At 38.0% G+C, this 22886-nt stretch overlaps 1 protein-coding gene across 2 annotated transcripts; it reads left to right on the forward strand.

The window, feature by feature from the left end:
* Window positions 1–969: 969 nt before the first annotated feature.
* On the forward strand, window positions 970–22198 carry LOC127834724 (cadherin EGF LAG seven-pass G-type receptor 1-like). 2 transcript variants are annotated; one of them, XM_052360749.1, is made up of 18 exons: window positions 970–1092; window positions 2736–2807; window positions 3496–3698; window positions 4596–4685; window positions 5247–5366; window positions 5719–5820; window positions 6424–6561; window positions 7756–7837; window positions 8753–8850; window positions 9539–9712; window positions 10948–10959; window positions 13563–13621; window positions 14442–14526; window positions 15601–15723; window positions 16002–16057; window positions 16760–17131; window positions 17474–17969; window positions 18968–22198. In XM_052360749.1, the coding sequence occupies exons 1-18, from the start codon at window positions 1026–1028 to the stop codon at window positions 19034–19036; spliced, it is 2418 nt and encodes an 805-aa protein (XP_052216709.1). In that variant the 5' UTR covers window positions 970–1025; the 3' UTR covers window positions 19037–22198. The 2 variants fall into 2 exon arrangements, with proteins under 2 accessions (XP_052216709.1, XP_052216710.1); XM_052360750.1 differs by lacking the exon at window positions 10948–10959.
* The last annotated feature ends 688 nt before the right edge of the window (window positions 22199–22886 follow it).

Genomic DNA, 22886 nt, shown 5'->3' on the forward strand with positions numbered 1-22886 from the left:
ATATCTATTTCGTCATTGAGACGATTTAATTAAGTTTGGTGAGAGAGGGGTTTACACATAATGGTTTGAAATATCCCCAGGGCCTGTAAATAATAAACGGTTATATTTATATTCATATGCGACCATGCGAGCATGCTCTTTTCGCGGTCCATTGTGTTTTTGAATACATTATATGGAGATATAACACATAGCTATGAATAGATGTGATCTTCTTAAGACGACGTTTGTAGTGAATCTAACAGGCTTGTAGTGATCCTGGCGACCTTTTCATGTCCGTATTAGATCGGTGTTAGTTATTCAATAGATGGAGAATTTTGAATGCTTTTACAATTGTGGGCAAATAAATCCACTGATAAAATATGCTCTTTATAACTGCAACCTTGTTATGGTGAGTTACAAAAGCAACCCGAACAACTGCAGTTTTGACCCTCGCTTATATGTTTTATTTAGATAATTAAGTGCTGATTTCGATGGATGTGGTAGGGCAATAAACAATGAACTAATTTTATTTGTTTCGACAATCAATTAAATGAGAAACACATCGATTTCACGGGATGGCTATCGTATTTAGCATATCTTAATATAATGTGAGGTTTGAAGTCCAGCGACAGTCACCGACAGAGAAGTACGTCGCTTCAGTCACCTTAAAATGCGTATATGCAATACGATTATGCTTTAAGAACATTGAGTCTTACTTAGCAAATTTAAAGCTAGCAAACACGACTGGTCTCCCTTAGATAATTATCTGCTATGAAAGAGCATATCGTCTATCCGCGCCTGATACTGTATTGTAAGACGACCTCCATCGTTGGCTGATCCGAGTGTAAATTAAGATGAAAAATATAGGGGTTACGGTATTGACGAAATTAGGTACTTGAAATTTATATTTTAATTGCATAGTGCATATTTAGTTTAGTTTTTTTGTTAAGTTTTGGTGCCCAAAGTTATTTGCATACATAATCTGATCTTATAAAAAGTTTCTAAACCATTAAATTCTGTTTCAGCCTGACGTAACTAAAATCGCCATGATTCGTCTGCTACTGACTCTCGTCTGCGTTATTTGCAGTCTCGTTTTGGCTATCGCTCAATCACGTGAGTATCAGAAGTGTTCATCAATTCTGAATGTGAGCTTCATCTTGGGAAAACTGGGCTAAATGCATGTGCTAAATGTTGTCCCAGATTAGCTTATGCAGTCCGCAAAGGCTAATCAGGGATGACACTTTCACTATAAACTTTCACTATAAACTGGATTATGAAAATACTTTATTTTAACGAAAATTTCCAGCAAAGCGGAATCTTTCCTGATTAGCCTGTACGTGCTGCACAGGCTAATCTGAGACGACACTTAATGCACCTGCTTTCAATCACGTTTTCCCCGAGCGAGGCGCACATCAACACATGTGTAGTTGTCATGGAATACGTATTACGTGACGTACGGATGTAACCATCAATGTTTCAACTGCAAATTGACTACTTACATGTTGAGATTTTTTTAAACTTTCATATATGAACATTCAAACTAGAAATTGTCAATTTAAATAACACGCATACGACATAGTAAAATTCCTCTTGGGAACTTATATTCAAAAGTATAAGATATATTTTGGATTATGCATTGTTTTTAAATGGCTTTTGCTCCATATGTTAAGTCAGCACGTGTATAAATACTAAACGACCATCTTTCTTAATACTGGATAATATAAAAAATGTTCTTTCTTCAAAACACCGCATTGTTAACCAGGTTTTCCGAAGGAAAAAAACTGGTTATTAGATTGGCGAATGCGGGCGGGCTGGCGGGCTGGCGGGCTGGCTGGCGGGCTGGCTGGCGGGCTGGCGGGCGGGCGGAACAAGCTTGTCCGGGCCATAACTATGTCGTTCATTGTCAGATTTTAAAATCATTTGGCACATTTGTTCACCATCATTGGACGGTGTGTCGCGCGAAATAATTACGTCGATATCTCCAAGGTCAAGGTCACACTTTGAGTTCAAAGGTCAAAAATGGCCATAAATGAGCTTGTCCTGGCCATAACTATGTCATTCATTGTGAGATTTTAAAATCATTTGGCACATTTGTTCACCATCATGGGACGGTGTGTCGCACGAAAGAATCAGGTCAATATCTCCAATGTCAAGGTCGCCACGACTAAAAATAGAATTTTTTTTAAAACAAACTTACAAAGGGGGTTAATTTTGTTTGTTCATTTCAAAAGTTCAGTTTGAGTTTTCTCCCTTTAGCAGTTTTTTTTCACAATGAAAACCTGGTTTTGTGACAATTTTGTCCCTTGTTTTACATTTAACTTGTCCAGTGGTTTTAATATTTACATTATAATTATAGTACGTATTAATGGGCGTGAATCAGCAATATTTAATAATGACTTTATTATACAAAATATGAGTTGGTTGGGTATACCCCAATGCCACCATAGTTCATTTTAGTTCTTTAATTACTCGATGCGATAATGTCCTTCAATAAGAACGAAATATTCCAAATATTTGTATTCAACATGTTTTATTTGTAAATAATATGAAGTTTATAAAGCGAATATGATTTAATGAACCAGAAATGATCGAAAACTAAACTTAGAACGTCTTAAAAATTGAGCTTTTGAAAAAATGTATTTGTTGGGTTACTTAAAGCAAACAATATAAGTGTGTACGCCTTATTAATATACCTCAGTGCATTAACATTACATTTGCATTACATGTACCTTGACGTGTGTACAAATGTGTTTCAGAATTATGCAAGACCACCACCACCAAGGGATATGAGTTTTACTTCGAAAATGTTCTTGAGAACACGCCTGTTGGTATGGACACGTTTAAGCAGTGTTTCACTTTGTTTATGATCGACTTCAAAATCCATAGGAGTTCACTTGATTCTCGTGTATATAAATACGCCGTTACACAACAAAACCTGTATTCGTGACATCAATTATGCCAAAAGAAGATCGTTTACATCACATTTTGTGAAAGGAACGAATACCCGTTGCCATAAAAACGAAGATTCATAAAAGTATTATATTAACCATTGAATATAATTGACAATATAATAATTGAATGTAAACGTTGAAACACATTAAACATACATATTTGGGCTATTTAAATTTTGCACAGGTTAAGTCCCGGAACGGCCCAATTATAAGTGAACAACAGACAGATAATATTACAAACTTTGTATAATACATGTAATCAAAATTCTTAGCGCTTTGACTTAATGTTAAACATATTATAAATAACTTTTAATTTCACGTTTCGACTCACGCTGTGTTTAAAGGTAATAAACCAACAAAGTATGTGTACGCGAAACTATGTAAAAATAGCCACTGAAACAATCTTTGAAATGAAAACATCAAGATTGTAAAGATTATAAGTGTGCATCACATTGGTTGCTAGAACTTCTATAATTATTGCACGTAAATGATTTGGAAATCAAATGCTATGTTCAATGACGTTTAAGACGTTACTGTCTTCATTTACGTACTTGACGTTCCGCAGGTTCGGTGTTGGGCGTTGTTGACGTCATAGGGAACGCGTCACATGTAACGTTGGTGCAGGATGACGGAGGCGCAAGCGATCGCTTCCGGTTTGATAACGAGACTCGCGAGGTGAAGGTCATCACTGGACTTAACTCCGATAGAGGATCGGACATCATACTATCCTTCATAATTCACTGTCAGATTATTGGCAGCCAAGACAGGGTAAGCGTCTGCATTGTACTTTCACCGCACTCTTGGAAAACGTAGCTTAATGCTTATGCTGAAAGTGTCATCCCAGATAAGCCTGTGCAGTCTTCACAGTCTAATCAGAGACAACACTTTCCGGTATTTTTCGTTTAAAGGAAATCTATTCATTGCGAAAATCCAGTTTACTTGAAAAGTGTCGTCTCAGAGTAGCCTGTGCGGACTACACAAGCTGAAATGAGACGAAACTTTATGCTCGTGCATTAGGCCCTGTTTTCCCATAACGGGGCGCTTTTGCTCCAAGATGAACACATTCAAAGTGTTCTAATATACGCATAACTTGTTTAAGTTCCGCTATCAATGTGTCTTCTTGAAAGCCAGTGGAGCATGTCAACATCTATTGGATTACACAGAGTTTTTAATATTTCAAGGTTCTATAGTCAGGGAATTCAATATGTTTTGAAAACCAGAGGTCAACTGACCCCGTGCTTGAAATTTGCAAGAGTCTACGGAAATTTCTCAAAAGGTCAAAATACTAAAGTGCTGAGTTATATTCTTTCTGCATATTTGTAAAATGCCTTGTAAATGTTTCTTAGCATAAATTTGTGAGAATTTACTAAGTAAAAATACATTTTTTATGATATAAAATATACTATAGAATTAGCCTCTTCGTTATACTTTAAAATTAAAATGTCGCTTCATTACGTCTAGTTAATCACAACAACCCGCCCCCCCCCCCCCCAAAAAAAAACACACACACAAAAAACAACAGCAAAAAACAACAACACAATAACAACACATGCTTACGAACGAACTATTAATAAAAACATGTAAATGAGCTACTTTACGCCGTTGTGTAATGTTTACGTGATCAGTAAAATGCAGAAAGCTGATGAATCGTTTTATCTTTTCCAGTCGGACATCAAGATATATTTGGTGATGGTCGACTTCAACGACAACCCTCCAGTGTTCAGTAAGACTCACTACAACGTGACTGTGTCGGAGGTAAGGGTCCAACAATGCCTGTCGGGCGAAAGTTGGCTTTTTTGCTATGGTTACTAGTATTTACTAACTGTACCAGCCTCGACCTAGGGAAGCTTTGCTAAATGCTTGTGCGTAAAGTGTCGTCCTATATTAGTGTAGTCTGCTAAAGCTTATCAGGTACGATACTTTCCGCTTTTATGCAATTTTTCGCTTAAAGGAAGTCTCTGCTTAGCGAATATCGAGTCTAGGCGGAAAGTGTCGTCCCCGAATAGACTATGCGGCTGCACAGGCTAATCTTGAATAATATTTGGCACACATGCATTTAACCCTTTGCATGCTGGGAAATTTGTCGTCTGCTAAAACATCGTCTGCTGAATTTCTAAAATTAGCATTTTCTAAGATTTTTTTCAAAGAATACTATCACAATAGCAAACAGTTTGGATCCTGATGAGACACCACGTTCTGTGGCTTCTCATCTGGATCCAAACTGTTTGCAAAGGCCTTCAAAATTCGGTTCCAGCACTGAAAGAGTTAACCCCGTTTTCAAGAGCGCTGCTTATGTATTTCTCATCTCGATTGCAGGACGTGCTAGTGGACACGGTGATATACAGGGACGTGAATGCCACGGACAACGACAAGGAATATGACGGAAACAGCCGAGTGTCGTACCGCGTTGCCGACTCCACGAACAAATTGCATAAAGTAAGTCAATATTTGAATGGTACCCGAAAGGACTTTAATACGGACATTACGCTTCATTATGTGTGTTCGTGCGTGCGTGCGTTTGATTATGTGCAACTTCACGTGCGCTTGGCGTACATGTACAAATACAACATGCATTCGACTGTCAACAATTAACACTGTTGGAAAAAAAGGCACCATTCAAGGTTCTCATGTTTATACCGATACGGATATCAATTTGGCGAATGCTATTTGAAAAATGGGGCTTGGAGTCGATATAATAAATACAAAAAACTAGCGAATATATCTAGGACTGACTGCAAAAAAAGTGGACACATTGTTTTAACGTCGAATGTTCTCACTTATATTTCAGGAGTATTTTAAGATCGATGTACCCAGCCGCTCTGACATCAAGCTCGCTCGGGCGCTTGACTTTGAGACACTGAGCGTCCTGGTGATCGAGATATGGGCAGTGGTATGTACCTCGCATTGTGGGTGTGATGTCTAGGAATACAAGAATTGTAATAACGTTCAACAATTTAGAAGTATAGTACCAACGCGGTAATATTTTATAATACATTATTCCAAGTACCGGTATGCTCTTTTTCTGCAAGTGAAATGACATTATGAATGTCCTGTTATAATCTACCGTAAAATAACCATTAGAAGTCGCCCATAACTATGGTACAAAGAGACCCTCACGTGTAACCCTTTTTTAATGAGCCCATCTAAACAGGCATTTAGGTATAACAATACATATGTACATTTATATACTCTATCTCTCGACTTGATTTTAGTCTGGCTCAGGGAAAACGGTCGTTTATGCATGTGCGTAAAGTGTCGTCTCAGATTAGCACGCGCAGTTCACACAGACTAATAAGAGACGCCACTTCCCTCTTTTATTGCATTTTTTGTTTATACGAAGTCTCTTCCAAGCGAAAATCAAGTTTGGGTGGAAAGTGTCGTCCCTGATTAGCATTTGCGGACAACACGGGCTAATCTTGGATGACACTTTACGCTCATGCATTAAACCCCATTTTCGCATAGCGAGATTCATATTGTATTGCCTCTCCAATAGGACTCGCCAGCACCAGGACGCGGAACGCCTCTGACGGCGACGGCAACGTTAACGGTCTACGTCACGGACGCCGACGATCTCAATCCGCAGTTCACGGCCAATTCCTACCGCGGCGTCATAGACGAGGACGCACCCATTGTAAGAATCGCATTAGCCTAACAATATTATGTTTGCTGGGATGCTAAACAAACTTTAATCATTTGAGCCTTGTTCTGAGAATGCTGGGCATGTCCGCACAGGCTTATCTGGGATGACACTTTACGCACATGCATTAAGCCCAGTTTTCTCAAAACAAGTCGCAATTTATCATCGTAACTTAGTTTGCTCGAGATTTATTTCATGCGTTTATTATGTTTATTTGCTGTAATTTCGCCGTTTCGGACAGTCATATTTGGCGATCAGTTTACTTATTCACACATTTCCCTTACTTGTTTAACCTACCAAAGCTGTTAACCTGTACAAATCGCTCATACTTATCCCAGTCATAGAGTTATTAGTTGTTGGGTCACAATATAATATCGCCACATTGGTGCAAAAAGGTATCATGTGCCTTCTAATTTCAATATCACATGGTACCTTTTTGCACCAAGAGATAGAGAAATGTGTTAACTGATCGGTTAGTACGATTGAAATACTGTTAACATTTGCGAAAATACAATACAATAATATTATTATTATCGCACGATATTTTACTAGTATCATGCAAAATATGCATTTGCTGAATGAGACACCTAACCAGTGTCAATAGAAATACATCCTTGCAAAAACTCTATTAACATTTCTGCTAAATGTGCGGAAAATTGCATGGCTTGTACCGGGATTATCTCATATATTGTCATCGAAACAAGGGGACAATTCAGTTGGAGACGTTGGATATTACAAATTGCAAGTGTCGCCCAGTTGAAAAAGCGACCCATGGGTCCTTAAACTCCTTGCGAACGACTGATTGAGCATTGCGCTGGGAAAACTGAATGCATTTGCGTAAAGTGTTGATTGAGCATTGCGCTGGGAAAACTGAATGCATTTGCGTAAAGTGTTGATTGAGCATTGCGCTGGGAAAACTGAATGCATTTGCGTTAAGTGTTGATTGAGCATTGCGCTGGGAAAACTGAATGCATTTGCGTAGTGTTGATCCTGATTAGCCTTTGCGGACTGTACAGACTTATTTGGGACGACACTTAACGCAAATTTATTAAGCCCAGTTTTCCCAGAGCGACGCTTAACCCATTTATGCCTAGCGTCTAAAAAAAGGCCTTGGCAAACAGCGTACACAGGATGTGAGAGTCCACTAGGCATAAATGGGTTAATCAGTTATGACATTGTACATTGCAGGGTACGGTGGTCCAGGTAGTGCCCAAATTACTTGCCAAGGACGGGGATGCCCTCAATGCTACCATCATATACCGACTGTTGGGTGAGTTGTGAATCAGTCTTGTCTACACTGTATATAATTGACTCTCGCTCTGGGAAAATTGGATTAAATACATGTGCCTAAAGTGTAGCCTCAGATTCGCCTGTGCAGTCCGCACATGCTAATAGGGACGACTCTTTCCGCTCTTATAGTATTTTTCGTCTAAATGAAGTCTTTCTCTTTGCAAAAAGTTATGGTGCAAATGTCGTCCCGGATACGCCTGTGCGAACCTCACAGGCGAATCGTGGACAACACTTAACGCACATGCATTAAGTCCTATTTTCACCGAGTGCGGCTCAATTATTTGTGTCGTGATCTGAGAAAACTGGCCATAATGCATGTGGGTAAATGTCTTCCCAGATTAGCCTGTGCAGTCCGCTCAGGCTAATCAGGGATGAAACTTACCGCTTTTATGACATTTTTCGTTTTAATGGAGTCTCTGTCTCTTCTTAGCGAAAATCCAATGTAGGCGGAAAGTGTCGTCCCTGATGAGCCTGTGCGGACTGCACGACACTTTACGCACATGCATTATGCCCAGTTTTCTCAGAACACGACTCATATTATTAAAAAATGAAATGGAGTTAGCGATTTCACACGAAATACTAACATCGATTCGTTTAATTGTCACGCGTGCTTACTGAACATTTTGTTTAGATTAATGTAAGTATTTTAGCTCTTTTATATGTTTAAAGCCATTGTCTAATTGAAACACTTTCGAGAGGTTTTTCTAGAAGAGAGTCTTTCTGTGTAATAAGATCATGCGATTGATTTGGTATCGCGATCCGCGTGTCTCCTGAGTGCATATACATCTTCTTTTTACCAAATGAATGTCAGTCAAACATTTACCGAGTGTGACCATTTCTAAAAAGCTGCTGAAGTAGCCATCTCAATGCATGTCATTAAAATCTGTATTTGCAGATCAATACAACTTATTTGCAATCAACGAGACAACAGCCGAAGTGCGTACACTGAGGAATCTCTACGTCGACGTACCCTCCCTGACGGTGGTCGTTCTGGTAATGTATTGCGCTTACAATTTGCATTAAAATTTGGTAGAATAATAATAATGACTATGATCGATCATTGCAACTGTATCATCATCAGCAGCAGCATAAGCATCATAAATAGAAATAACTGTTTCATGAAAAAACAATATCAGTTTCATCAGCACTTTCATCATCATTATCATCGTCATATCATCATCATCATCATCATCATCATCATCATCATCATCATCATCATCATCATCATCATCATCATCATCATTATCATCATCATCATCATCATATCATCATCATCATTATCATCATCGTCATATGCATCATCATCATATTCATCATCATCATAATCATCATCATCATAACCATGCTCATCGTCATCATCATCATACTCATTATCAATAGCAACAGCAGTACTATCAACAACAACATCTTTAAAATAATAATTGTCGTTATGATTATCATCACAATCATCTTCAACAACAACAACAAATCGAACAAATTTAGCATAATTATCTTCATCATATATTATCGTTTTGGTAGTCGTAGTCGTCACTCAAATCATCATTATCATCACCAAAAGCATTTTCATCATCTTGATCAACATCATCATGAGCAGCATCAACGTGTTTCCTTTTCCTTTCTTTGAATATTTCAGTTATTAATAACTATCATCGTAGTATTATAATCCTCCTCCTTCCCCCAGGCTATCCAAGCGGACAACGCCGAGCGTCAGTGGTTCACGATGCTTACCATAAGCGTCACGGCGTCCAATCTCAACGCGCCAAGATTCTCCGCTGACATCTACAACGTCACCAAATCAGAGCTCGAGCCGGTTGGTAACGTCATTGTAGCGACCATGGCCACAGACACTGATTTTGTAAGTTTCTTTTTAATAATGCCTTTGCTTAAATTAGTACATTAGAAAGATATATGTGTGCGAAAGTGTATCCTTACCCTTGTAAGCCTCTTTTATTAAATGAACCGCGGGAGGACACTTTTCGATTTTCCGGAATGTTTCGTTTATTAGAAGTCTCTTCTACACGAAATGATTAACATTATTGTAATACACAGGCTTATCTGGGGCAGTACATTACGCACATGCATTAAACCCCAGTTTCCCAGAATAAGGTTCAAATGATCTGTGTAGTTGTATAGCTCTGTGAAAACGGGGCTTAAATCTTGTGCGTAAAGTGTCGTCCCTGATTAGCCTTTGCATTCCGTTCTGGCTAATCAGGGACGACACCTTCCGCCTAAACTTGACCTGTGCGGGCAGCACAGGCTAATATGGTTTGATACTTTACGCACATTAATTAAACTACGTTTTAACAGAGTGAGACTTATATTTGAACCGATTTTAGTAAGAAAACTAATGTATTCATGATCGATCTAACATTTCAAACAAGGAACACATCTGATCGCGTGTCTAAAAGTAATTTTATCATATTCGTTAAAGCTGTTGTTTGTACTCAAATTGTTCAAACGCACTAAACGATAGATTTAATATCTCCAAAAGTAACATTAAAATCAAAAATGGTAAAATGAAATTTTACATAGTTGGGTATTGCACACGTGTAAATAAATATTTCTTGTAGCAAATATTATAATGTGCATCACATATGTGTTTATTATAATGTTATTTGTATGATGTGCTTGTGTATTTGTTGTTATCGTATGTTCTGTCGTTGTTTGACCCATTTATGCCTAATGGACTCTCCCATCCTTCTAAATTGGATCAATTTATTTCAAAAATTAGGGATGTCTAGTATATTTATTTCTATATTTATAATATTTCTTACAGAAATTTCTTTAAGCAAACAGTGCAGACCCTGATGCGACGCCGCATCATGCGGCGTCTCATCTGGGTCTACGCTGTTTGCCAAGGCCTTTTTTCTAGACGCTAGGAATAAATGGGTCAAAATGTCTATCAATCAATTATGCTTGTATGTTTAAAACGTTAAACAGTAACTGCCAATTGCCATTCCTGTCGAATAAATATAAGCCAATGAAATAGACAGTTTTCCTCCATTTGTGTTGCGTCGTGTTTTCGCTTTGCAGTTGTTGTTGCGAAGAACAAATGTATTTCATGTTTTGTGTTGTTCTCTTATATTTCAGAGGTCTATAACGGTATGAAACGCTCGCTTTCTATTCCCTCTAACATTGTTTCTAGCGCTTAATTCTTCCAGTCGCAGCATCGTATCATCGCTAAATATTCGTTTCTTCAACGTCTAAACATACATCTCCCAACATCTTCCTGTCTCTAAATATATCATTTTCAACTGATATGACATTTTATGTTCTAAACTTTATGCTGGTAACATTTATTGTTATTAAGGAATAGTTCAAGATACATAAATCCCCCTTTCGTCGGAGAAAACAATGTGTCACTATGGATCAGTAGACGATACCTCGCACAATTCTATCTTACGGTGGATATCTTCAATTACGTAGTACTTAACGTACATTATTGTACATTTTATGAAATGTCAAGATCAAGATCCACAACAATAATGAACGAACTGGAAACGCTTCAATGTAACATTTGTCGCTAAATATTCATGGCCATTTATATGGGAAAATATCGTGACTTTTTGTATTATTTATAAACAAAAGAAATAGCATGTTAAAGTAAATTTAATTGAATATTGTGCTGTTGTTGTTTTGCAAATGTTCTTAAAACATTAAAAATGTGTTGAAATACTTGTTCTTTGGTATAAAAAAGGATGTATCATGAGTAACACAGCAAATAAGGTTATATTGGACACGAAGCAGTTGCTGATATGAAGTCTTTCATCACAAATTTCTTCAATATTTACATCTGCTATGATTTTTAATAGTTTATGTAATACATGTATACAAAACGTAACATTTAACGTTTCGTTTGCATCCTCAAACACTTATGGTAATGATACACAACTCAATATTTACAAATTTAGCTACATGTACATGTATTTGAATATCTATTACGTGATTTAACGTTAATATGTACACGATCGTGCATGAGACTGAATAACATTAATTAACCCAAGGCCCCTTTGTTCGCGTCATCTCACAATGACCCGCAAGAGATATGGACAAGTACGGTATACATGTACTACCATGTATATTAGTTCCGGCGTTACGTCAAGTATTACACGCTTTCATTATTTTAAATTTACTAATAGAATTTAAAGCTTAACACCTATTTATAAATATCATATACTTAACAAAACAATAAAATATAAAATAAGCTAAGCATAATTATAATTGTCCAACTATGTGCTTGCTTGCATTTTAATCCAACGGAATTAAGACTGATGCATGATTCTCGTTGCATGCGATTTTACGCCGATTAAGTTGTCATATAAGCGCAAACATGCTTGATTTTCATCCGATTCATATGCTTGCATTGAAAGTATCATATTGTTGTGGAGTATCATTTCAAAATATACTAGTCAAGTATGTAAAATGTTTCATATTATACATATAAACATTATACAACATGTATTGCGTAAGTCACACGATGAAACCGCCTATATAATGTAATGTGTCACTGAACATATATTGTTTATATAATACCAGACATCCATGTCAGTTTCCAAGGTAGATGAAGTCATATGTGAATCTAGTAAATTGTTCTCTATAAAAAAACATGTAAACATGCATTGATAAGAAAAAGAAACTACAACAAAATACGTAAATGAATCTGTGCAAAACAGTCTCAAAAACTACATGTTGCTAATGTATCTCCATGGAATACCCATCTTATTGACACCAGTCAACGCTCACCTGTGAAATCGTAGCTCAGTGGTTTAACTCTCTAGACCCCTTGTTTGGGGCTGCTTGGACTACATCTACATACATCAACAAACTTAATAAAGGGCCACTATACGTTTACGATGTTACCTACCCTATCTACACCTCTGGGCTTCGCCAGCTAGAGAAAAAAAGGGCCGTGCTCTGTAAAAAGAGGGTTCAATGCATGTGCGTAAAGTGTCGTCCCAGTTAAGCCTGCGTAGTCCGCACAGCCTACTCAGGGACGACACTTTCCGCTTGTATGGTATGTTTCGTTTACATAAAGTCTCTTCTTAGCAAAAATTCAGTTAAGGCGGCAAGTGTCGTCCCTGGTTAGCCTGTGCGGACTGCACAAGCTAATCTGGGACGACACTTTACGCACATGCATTAAACCCCCTTTCAGAGAGAGCGGCCCAAATATTTTTCTTTATCAGTCTGCAGTCCATCCTGACTCAGCGGTCACCTTTATAAATCGTGTAACTTCTGGGTCCGTATTCACTTTTAGCCCTAGGGCTTTGAACCCAATTTGTAGAAGACCACTATCTGATGTTACATACCAAATATCAAAGCATAGGGCCTTGTCATAGACGATTTCAAAATTTAGTTATTATGACGTTCGAAAGCGTTTTGAGCGAATGGAATATTGTAATATACTTGAGGCGTAGTGCGAACTTACCGTACATGACCTCGATTCGCTCCAGATATATGAACAGCTACCGCATGATCATCAACAATACGAATATTAAATACTAAACCGTAATTATTTGACTGATTGCAAAGCGTTTGTATTTTCGAAACGATTTCAGAAAAAAATATTGATTATCATTATTATTTTTATTTATTTATCTATAATTATATTTTGGGTGGAGGGGCTTTAACTTGAATCCAGTCTACAATTCTGTGTCATGCGGTGTTCATTGTGTTACCCTCCACGCTGTACATGTATCTTGTTGCAGGGCACTGTGATCGGGTACGCCATAGTGGAGTCCACAGACCAGTTCTCCATAGACCAACAGTATGTACACACACTCTAGCACTGTCTTATATTTACTGAAAATTAAAGCAACTTTTTCATATATTTGAGTCTTGTTCGGACATTACGGGGCTTAATGCGTGTGCTTAAAGGAGTCGCGTTTTGGGAAAACTGGGCATAATGCATGTACGTAGTAAAGTATCGTCCCATATCAGCCTGTGCAGTCCGCACATGCTAATCAGGGACGACACTTTCCGCAAAAATTGGATTTTTGCTAAGAAGAGACTTCATCTAAACGAAAAATGTCATAAAATCGGAAAGTGTCGTCCCTGATTAGCCTGTGCGGATTGCACAGTCTAATCTGGGACGACACTTTACGCACATGCATTATACCCAGTTTTCTCAGAACACGACTCAAAGTATCGTCCGATGTAAGCCTGTGTAGTCCGGACATGCTAATCTGGGACGCAACTTTACGCACATGTATTAAACCCCTTGTTCGCGGCTCGTGAAGAAATTTTAGTATTCAATATAATGATTTAACTTGACATATTCGAGCATATGTAAAACACGATACAAAAAGGAACATTTTTAAAAGATTGAAATTCGTCCTCCAAATTCGAATGTGTAAACGTTTGAATTAAAAAGGCTTGAATAGAACCATAACCGATCGACCACGTAGACGGTGTGCTTCAATAATGTATAGGGGCTTGTGTGGTTATATCAAAATATTCATTTACAAAATCTACATGCTATATTACGTGAAGCCTGGGATGACGTGAGATGATGAATGTTTAGGTTAATTGAAAAATTATTGACATTTTTCTTCCCATTTTTAACATCGACCGTTTGTCTTTTGCAGGGGAGTGATCGTGTTGGATACGCCCCTGGACTACGAGACGTGGCACAGGCGCACATTGCACGTGACCGCTACCGACGGAAGTAACGTACGTACTGGTGACGTTTGCTGCGTGAACTGATTCTAGACCCTAGATATTATTGTCTTATTGGTTTAAAGTGTGCATGTAAAGTAGCTGCAGTTTGATACAAAAGCAATTTTATTAAAAGTTTATATTTAGTGCTATGTAAAAATGGAGTAGATTGTTTTTACGTTATCTGTATTTCATTTATTTCGTTAATGTACATGTAATCATTGTTATGATGTAATTGTATCGTGCAATCCCTGTTTTCGTATATAAGCAACGCATTCGTTTATGAATAAACGTTTAAATTTAAATAGACGTGAACAAATACAAACAGTTTAAAAGTATTTGTCTCAACTAAAGTGATGCTAACGCCCCAATAATAACAACGCATAGATTAAAATATTCTCATCGAATAAGATAATGCCGTGGCAAAATTTAGAAAATTAATTTACGTACATGAATACAATTGAACGCGGAACACGTATCCGGTTTCAACTTCTGACCGTAACCAATCTTTATCAGGAGTTTGGCGCGCTTTCGCACGCACTACGCATGCGCAGTCACGTTCGGGAGAATTTGTGAACATGCCAAGGGTGTTTTTAATTCATTAAAGATTGTATTCGAAGTGAACACGTTCTTGTGTTGGAAGACGAACGCATACAATATTTAACGATATTATAGTATTTCTTGAAATATAAGTGGAAATTAAAAAAAAACGAGCGTTGTTTGTGTATAATGGGTATTTTTTCGGAATTTAAAGGCAATTAATTTGTATACGTTTATAGGTTTTACGCACAGCATTGTACGTTTTACTGGAGTCAATATGCAAAGTTTGTTTCTCAAGACTTCTTCAGTATCTGCCGACAGAATAAAGTGATCAATATTGTCTCTTTGTTTGGATTCGTGATTTATATATTGAACAACTTACAAGTACATTTATGTTGTTACTTGTCTCTTACTGGGGAGTATTACATTTTAAAAAACTCGTTTAAATCTGTACAATACATTATGTATACGTTAAGTAACCTTACTACGTCACGATTGAAAAAGGTGTATAGAAGTGAACCTAAGTAAATCCTTTCTTGTGATTTTCAGACGGCGACGGCGACGGTGATAATCGACGTTGTCGACGTTAACGACAACAACCCGCTACTCTTCGTGGACGCGGTGGAAATAGCCTCTGAACGCGTCAACGGAAAAGTTGTTACTTCTTTAAGGGTAAGCAATCATTATAAATTTTAAGTATTAACGAGTGGCGCTCTTGGAAAATAGGGCTTAATGCATGTGCTGCAACTGTCGTTCCATATTCACTTTCCGCTTTTATGAAATTGTGTGTTTAAAGGAAGTCTATTCTTAGCGAAAATCCACTTTAATGACGTAGGTGTGTTGTTGTTTTATTTTAAAATACTGATAGTAAAAAGCTATAATACAGTAGTTGTAATAGTAAATTAATAGTTGGTATGTATTATTTATAAGAAAACTGTACTTTCTTCTAGGCATCTGACAAGGACCAGGCCGACTCGCTCCGATTCGAACTACGCTCCTATGCAAAGTGAGTACCGTTACACATTCTTAAGGACACAGAGAACAGTATTGTGTCTTTTCATATTTTATATTTTTAGCCAATAAGAAGTCTAGATAAGTTTTGGACAGTATGTTTTAGCTGTATATTTACATTTGCTGATTGAACATTTGATCTATTCAATTAATGCTCTTTGGATGCGTTTATTTTGTATTGCATTCGATGTTTGTTTTTTTGTAACAGTAGACACTTATAAAAAGACATTTCCACTATATAAAAATAAAGCCTTGCTTTATGAAAGTGCGTCAAGTGTGGTCTTAGATTAGGCTTATCAGGGCCAACACGTTCCGCCTAAACTGGATTTTTGCTAAGAAGAGACCTTGTTAACCCTTTGCATGCTGGGAAATTTGTCGTCTGCTAAAATGTCGTCTGCTGAATTTCTCAAATTAGCCATTTCTTCGATTTTTTTTTCAAAGAATACTATCAGAATAGCAAACAGTTTGGATCCTGATGAGACGCCACGTTCTGTGGCGTCTCATCTGGATCCAAACTGTTTGCAAAGGCCTTCGAAATTCCGTTCCAGCGCTTAAAGATTAAAAGAAAAAATACAACATAAGCTTAACGTGTAGTCCCTGATTGGCTGGGCGGACTACACAGGCTAAGTAGGGAAGACACTTCGCGCAGATGGATTTAACCCGGTTTTCACAGAGCGAGGCTCTATTATACTTCCAGCTTATTCGCGATCAGAGGAATTCCACAGTTTTCGGGTTCGAATCTGACCTGGGCGGAGGTCTACATCCGTGCGGAACCGGTTCTGCTTACAAGGGACAAATACTCCCTACTGCTCTGTGTGATCGACAGCGGTCAGCCGCCGCGGGAGTCCTCAGTCATCATCGAAGTGAACTTTCCGCCGATCGTCGGCCCGGTGACGCCACTTCCGGGTACCACCCTCGGTAGTACCGGAAGCACTAGATCGACAACAGAGCCGGTAGCGGCGGCGAGCGTCTTGGTGGAGAAAGACAACATGCTTGCGATAATACTTGGGGCGGTCGCTGGGATACTGCTGGTGATAATCCTTATCTTGATCGCGTTCATAATCTGGAGGTATGTTTAATTAACTTTTCATCAAAATAACTTACATATTTATCCTGTGCTATTTGGTCATTGTCAACGAATTCTCACGTTATACTTAACAAACAAGGTTTACATTTTACGATGCGCGGCTCAGAGACGAGAATGAGCTTCACATTTTCATTGACTAAGCCTAAACATGATGGGTGTTCTATATCTTTCCAAATAAATATCCGGGTGTCGCGTTTTTCGACACGGGGGACCGTTACCAATAATTCTTTAAATATACTACTGTATGTATTAAATATAATTTATGGTATATAAAGAATATTTTAGTTAACAGCCCCTGTGATTAGAGAGATATTTATTTCACAGAAATAAGCGTATGAGGGAGGAGCTTAACAGAGCACGTGCTCCACGCGGTCACTCGGCGAAGGGCCTTACGTATCGGCAGGCGGAAACACCCGACGATCTTCCGAAAATGGATTTGAGCTTTCAGGAAGAAACCGATGATGTGTCCGCGTATGACGGCGGAACTTCAGTGCAAGAGAACCCATTGAGCGACACCGGTGTAAACACCGGATACTACCCGAGCAGTGGATCCTCTATGGACAGAGATGTGGGTGAAATAAACATTGAAACCGCGATCGTGCCGTACGACGAGGACGGTTACGGATACGAACGGAAAACTCCGATGTATGTTAACGAAGAACAACAACCGTATTCAGGCGATGATACGGTTAGTAACAATTCGAGCCACAGTGACAGCACGGGCGGTAGTCGGAGAGGCCTGGTGAATTCCAATCCGGCGGAGGGCGGCAAGCTGACCAGCTGGGACAGCGACGATAACCTGCATCCCCAGGGCGCACAGGTACTATAGTCGCGTTCTGAGAAAACTGAGCATAATGCATGTGCGTAAAGTGTCGTCCCATATTAGCCTGTGCAATCCGCACAGGCTAATCAGGGACGACACTTTCCGCCTAAATTGGATTTTCGCTAAGAAGAGACTTCATTTTCACGAAAAATGTCATAAAAGCGGAAAGTGTCGTCCCTGATTAGCCTGTGCGGATTACACAGGCCAATCTGGGACGACGCTTTATGCACATGCATTATACCCCGTTTTCTCACACCCGACACACTAGCTCTACTACCCCTTGTATCGGGCGGAGTAAAATAATTGTGTAGAGGGCTGACGGATTCCAACTGTGTGCGGTGGCGTACTGGGTAGTTGGCGGGATTGAAGGTGTAGTGTGTGGGATCGAATTGTTTAGTACAGTATGGTATGGGTTAAAATTTCAAGCAATTAAGATAGAGAATAACAACGAATCATGCATGCATGCGCTGTAAATACATGCAATAATGATGTAGAATTTTAAACACGCATCCGTATGAAGGGCTTGAAGAACAACGAAATACTTGTAAACTCGATTCGCTGTAGTTCAGAAAATCTGCAACGGTCTATTAAATTTACATTTAAATGGGAAAAATCGTGCAATGTGGTGAATTCAATGCTGAATGAACCACTTCACTGTAATCTTTCGACCGATGATCATAACCAATTAGCCAACACATTTGAAAACTTGGCTATATATGAGCAAACATAACACGATTGATGTCATTCAATTTATTATAAAATTAAAAAATGTTTGATTTGTCGCACAGCCTTCAAGGACGACACTTTCCGCCTCAACTGGACTTTCGTTAAGCATGGACTTCGAAAAAAATCCATAAAAGCGGAAAGTGACGTCACTTATTTTATAATAGTCTGTGCGGACTGCAGAGGCTCATTTTGGACAAGTCTTTACGCGCATGCGTCCCGCATTTCCAGAGTGAGGCTCATTTTAATTGATGTTCTTTGTACCTTTGCAGAAAGTGAACACCAAGGGGAGTCTGGCCTCAAAGAAAAAGGAACGCCCTGAGATCACGGTGTATTTTTAGAGACTTGTGTTCCAACCTTCAACAGCCAGACAGCGAAAATACTCATTTGAAACTCAAGAAAATGGTTAACAAACAAACATGTCTTCCATAATTCCAAGCCGCATAATTGTTCATGTATTAAGGATCGATCGTGAATAGGTATAATACTTTGTAAAAGCCGTTAACAAAAATTACGGTAATGCCTTCTGGTTTTTCAATATGTTTCTAACGTTGCAATAGCCAAAACTATCCGCATGCGCTGTGATGCCTTTATTCTTGCATACTGGTAACTTTTATACCGGAAACCATTAGTATTCGTCGTACACTAATTTTGGTTGATTATCGTGGATCCTCTCAACCATCTCAAATGCCGAAAATACTTTTAATCAGAAGTCTTATATCAGAAATTTCATTAAAATTTCAATAATTTATTATCAAACTAAAATGCCAGATTTTATGAATCTACGAAATGTCATGTAAACAAAAATAATTTAAAGAAAAAGTAAAACATTCAGTTATTATTTTCGTTTGTTTGAACGGTTTAAGTCTTGGAGACCTCAAGGGATTTCGTTTACCGAATCTTAACTGAAAAACATTACTGTAAAATAATTATTTTTCGCTGGGCATTAATTTTTGTGGGTTGACCGATCCCAAAACACGTCGGAACATGAGCGACGCAAATTGTTCTTCTTTTCAAAATCAGAAATCCGCGAATTCACGTCTCAACGCCAGAGTCATTTTGTACCACGACATTTCATACCGACGAATATAAATGGTTTTTATAGCAAAATTAAAGACTTTAATGTTTTCACTAATTATTAACTGGTGGTATAGTTATTTATCCCACTTGTACATCGAATACGGTTGATTAAAGCCCCGTTTATTAAATGTATGCAATAATCAACGGCACGTACTAAGTTGTTAGGCTACGTTGTAAACAAATGTAGTTCCTTGTATATAACAACTAAATGTTATATTGATGTTATAAAACTTATAGATTTGCAATTCAAATTGAATACAATTGTAATTAATAACGCACAACTCTTTGTCACAGAACGATATTCTGATTTAAAAAAAAATGATTATTTGATCAGCGGTTATTTTTGGAACGCGGAGTAATACATTGACCTTAGTTACACTACAGTCGTTATCAAAGTACGACAAACACTCATGAAAACAAATTTTGTTTAAATAAAAAGGTTTACTGAATGAAAAGTGGGATAAATTGATTAATAGATTAGTGTTGATTATAGATCAGGTTTATCATGCTCGGCACGAAAACGAAAAAGCACTCGCCAAGGCTCGTGATTTTTGATTTCCAAGCCTCGCATGATAAACCTGATCTATAATCAACACTAACCTATTATTCTCTATGTATCCATACATACGGATAGCTGACTCAACAACCAACATTTCACCGTAATTCTGAAAGTATGTGTAAATGTCCATGTATTTTTTATCAATTCTTGTTGAATTAATGATGTTCAATTGTATTGTTGATATTTTTAAAATATATTTATATTGTTATTTAAACAGAATTATTATGATGTATGAAACATTTGCACCTTTTGTGTGTAAAATGCCAATTGTTTGGAATCATCATTTTACTGATTATTGTTCAGGCGCGTGATCTGTATTGTTCAGTGTGTCCCATTACTTGTTGTATCGTATGGTTCGCCAACTTTAACCTGTTAGTTGTGAACTCTATTATTATAAATTAAACGCTTGAATGATGCCATGTACTTCAATGGGATATTTCTGTGTCTATTTAACCCGATACAAGTTTGAAAACTTATGTATTCATAACGGTGCCTTAATATATTCATGCATAAAGGACAGTATCAGCTTAACCCATTTATGTCTAGCGTCTAGAAAAAGGCCTTGGCTAACAGCGTAGACACAGATGAGACGCCGCATGATGAGGCGTCTCATCAGGGTCTGCGCTGTGTGCTTAAAGGAATTTCTGTAAGAAATACTCTAAATAAAGAAATAAATATACTAGACATCCCTAATTTTTGGAAATAAATTGATCCAATTTAGAAGGATGGGAGAGTCCACTAGGCATACATGGGTTAAATTGGACATGCCTTATGAGCCGCGTCATGCAAAAATGGGTCTTATGCCATATGCTGCCAGTAATGTCAGGAGCTTCTCTGTCCGCTAATGGGACCACGATACCTTGCATGACTTAATTGCGGACGGGGTGACTACTAACCAGACTGACCAAATTGCACAGGCTGGTCTGGAGCTACGCTGGTCAAATAGCTCATAAATACCATTTTCGCATGACGCTTATCGGAATGAATGGCAGGAATGTAAACGCCCTTCGTCCGTAAGCAAAATATTACATATATACTCATCTATATAAAAGGGCTGCGGGCTATTTTGGCTTACATTTAAATATAAAGTTTGTTCAAGCGTGTAACAACTCACTGCCTTTTGTGTTTGCGTGTTGTGCCATCCTGATCCTATTGTTAATACGTGTTAGAATAATTGTTTGTATCCCGGGCCAAAGGCGTGTTCCGTACGTCCGTCATTCCGGACGTATGTTGCCAACTATACAAGGCTATATGTCAGAAACTGTACATGTATGTAATATATCAACATGAAACTTCATGGGTGTATATATATCAATAAGGAGAATTGCCTTGCACAAGAACCATAATCCTACACTTTCTGAAATATGAGTTATTATGAGCCCTTTGCTGTTTCTGTATGATGTAACCTGTCTCAGATACGCTACAGGATTTCAACATAAAACTTCATGGGTGTATAGATATCAAGGAGGAGAATTTCAATGCATAAAAACAATTACCCTACTTTTTTTATAAAACCGTTTATCAATGGATTTGTACCCATCCATAAACAAAATTTATTTGGCGGGGGATATCAATTCAATGAATTTGCTTGTTTAAACAAGCATTCTTGCCTTGAAAGCATATGCTTTCTACACCTTATATCGTGTTTTAAGGAGTCGTTAGATCTAGTTCTTGTTTCGACATAATGCATCCCTTAATGATTTTTTACGTAATATATAAAATGCTTCTTTCATAATACAGATTGTATGTATGATAGGTGTTTTCATTCAAATGTTTATTTTTTGTACAAAATAATTATGTATCGTAACTTTGTATTGAAATGATGCATATCAAGAAAAAGTAAAAATAAAATGACATGCAGATATTTGTTTGGTAAAATCATGTGTGTCCAATCCGTGACCCTTAAATATGCAAGTAAATGACAGCCAAAAATAATGCCAAGTGTTTTTTGAAGGCATTGACTGACATATTTTACATTTTAAATAATATGAACATGGATTTCGAAGTGTCATAGAGGCATGTCAAAATTACTCCTAATCCATTTGGTAACAAGAGCAGTTGATCAACAATACAATCGCTGTTTGTGCATGCAGCGTACTAGAATTACAACAGTATGGCTGCTACCACCAATGCCATGAGCCTCGTTCTGGGAAAACTGGGCTTAATGCATGTGCGTTGAGTGTCGTCCCAGGTTAACGTGTGCGTACTGAATGAGCTTATAAGGGACAAAAAGCTTATAAGGGACGATGCTTTCCACTTTGATGTTATTTTCTGTTTTGATGAAGTCTCATCTTAACAAAAATCTTGTGTAGGCGGAAAGTGTTGTCTCCTGCGGACTGCACAGGCTAATTTGTGACGACACTTAACACACATGCATTGAGCCCATTTTTTCCAGAACGAGGCTTACTGGAACATCCCAGTGACCCTCTGGTCAGGTTGAGTTCGAATACTCCATGCGGTTTAATAGGAGATATCAATTATGTATTGCTGTATGAACAATAGGGCGTAGGAAACGGGGCCCGTATCCACAAAGTTCCTAAGGGAGATTTTCC

The sequence above is a fragment of the Dreissena polymorpha genome, chromosome 6, assembly GCF_020536995.1.
Source record: "Dreissena polymorpha isolate Duluth1 chromosome 6, UMN_Dpol_1.0, whole genome shotgun sequence".
NCBI classification, from domain to species: Eukaryota; Metazoa; Mollusca; class Bivalvia; order Myida; family Dreissenidae; genus Dreissena; species Dreissena polymorpha.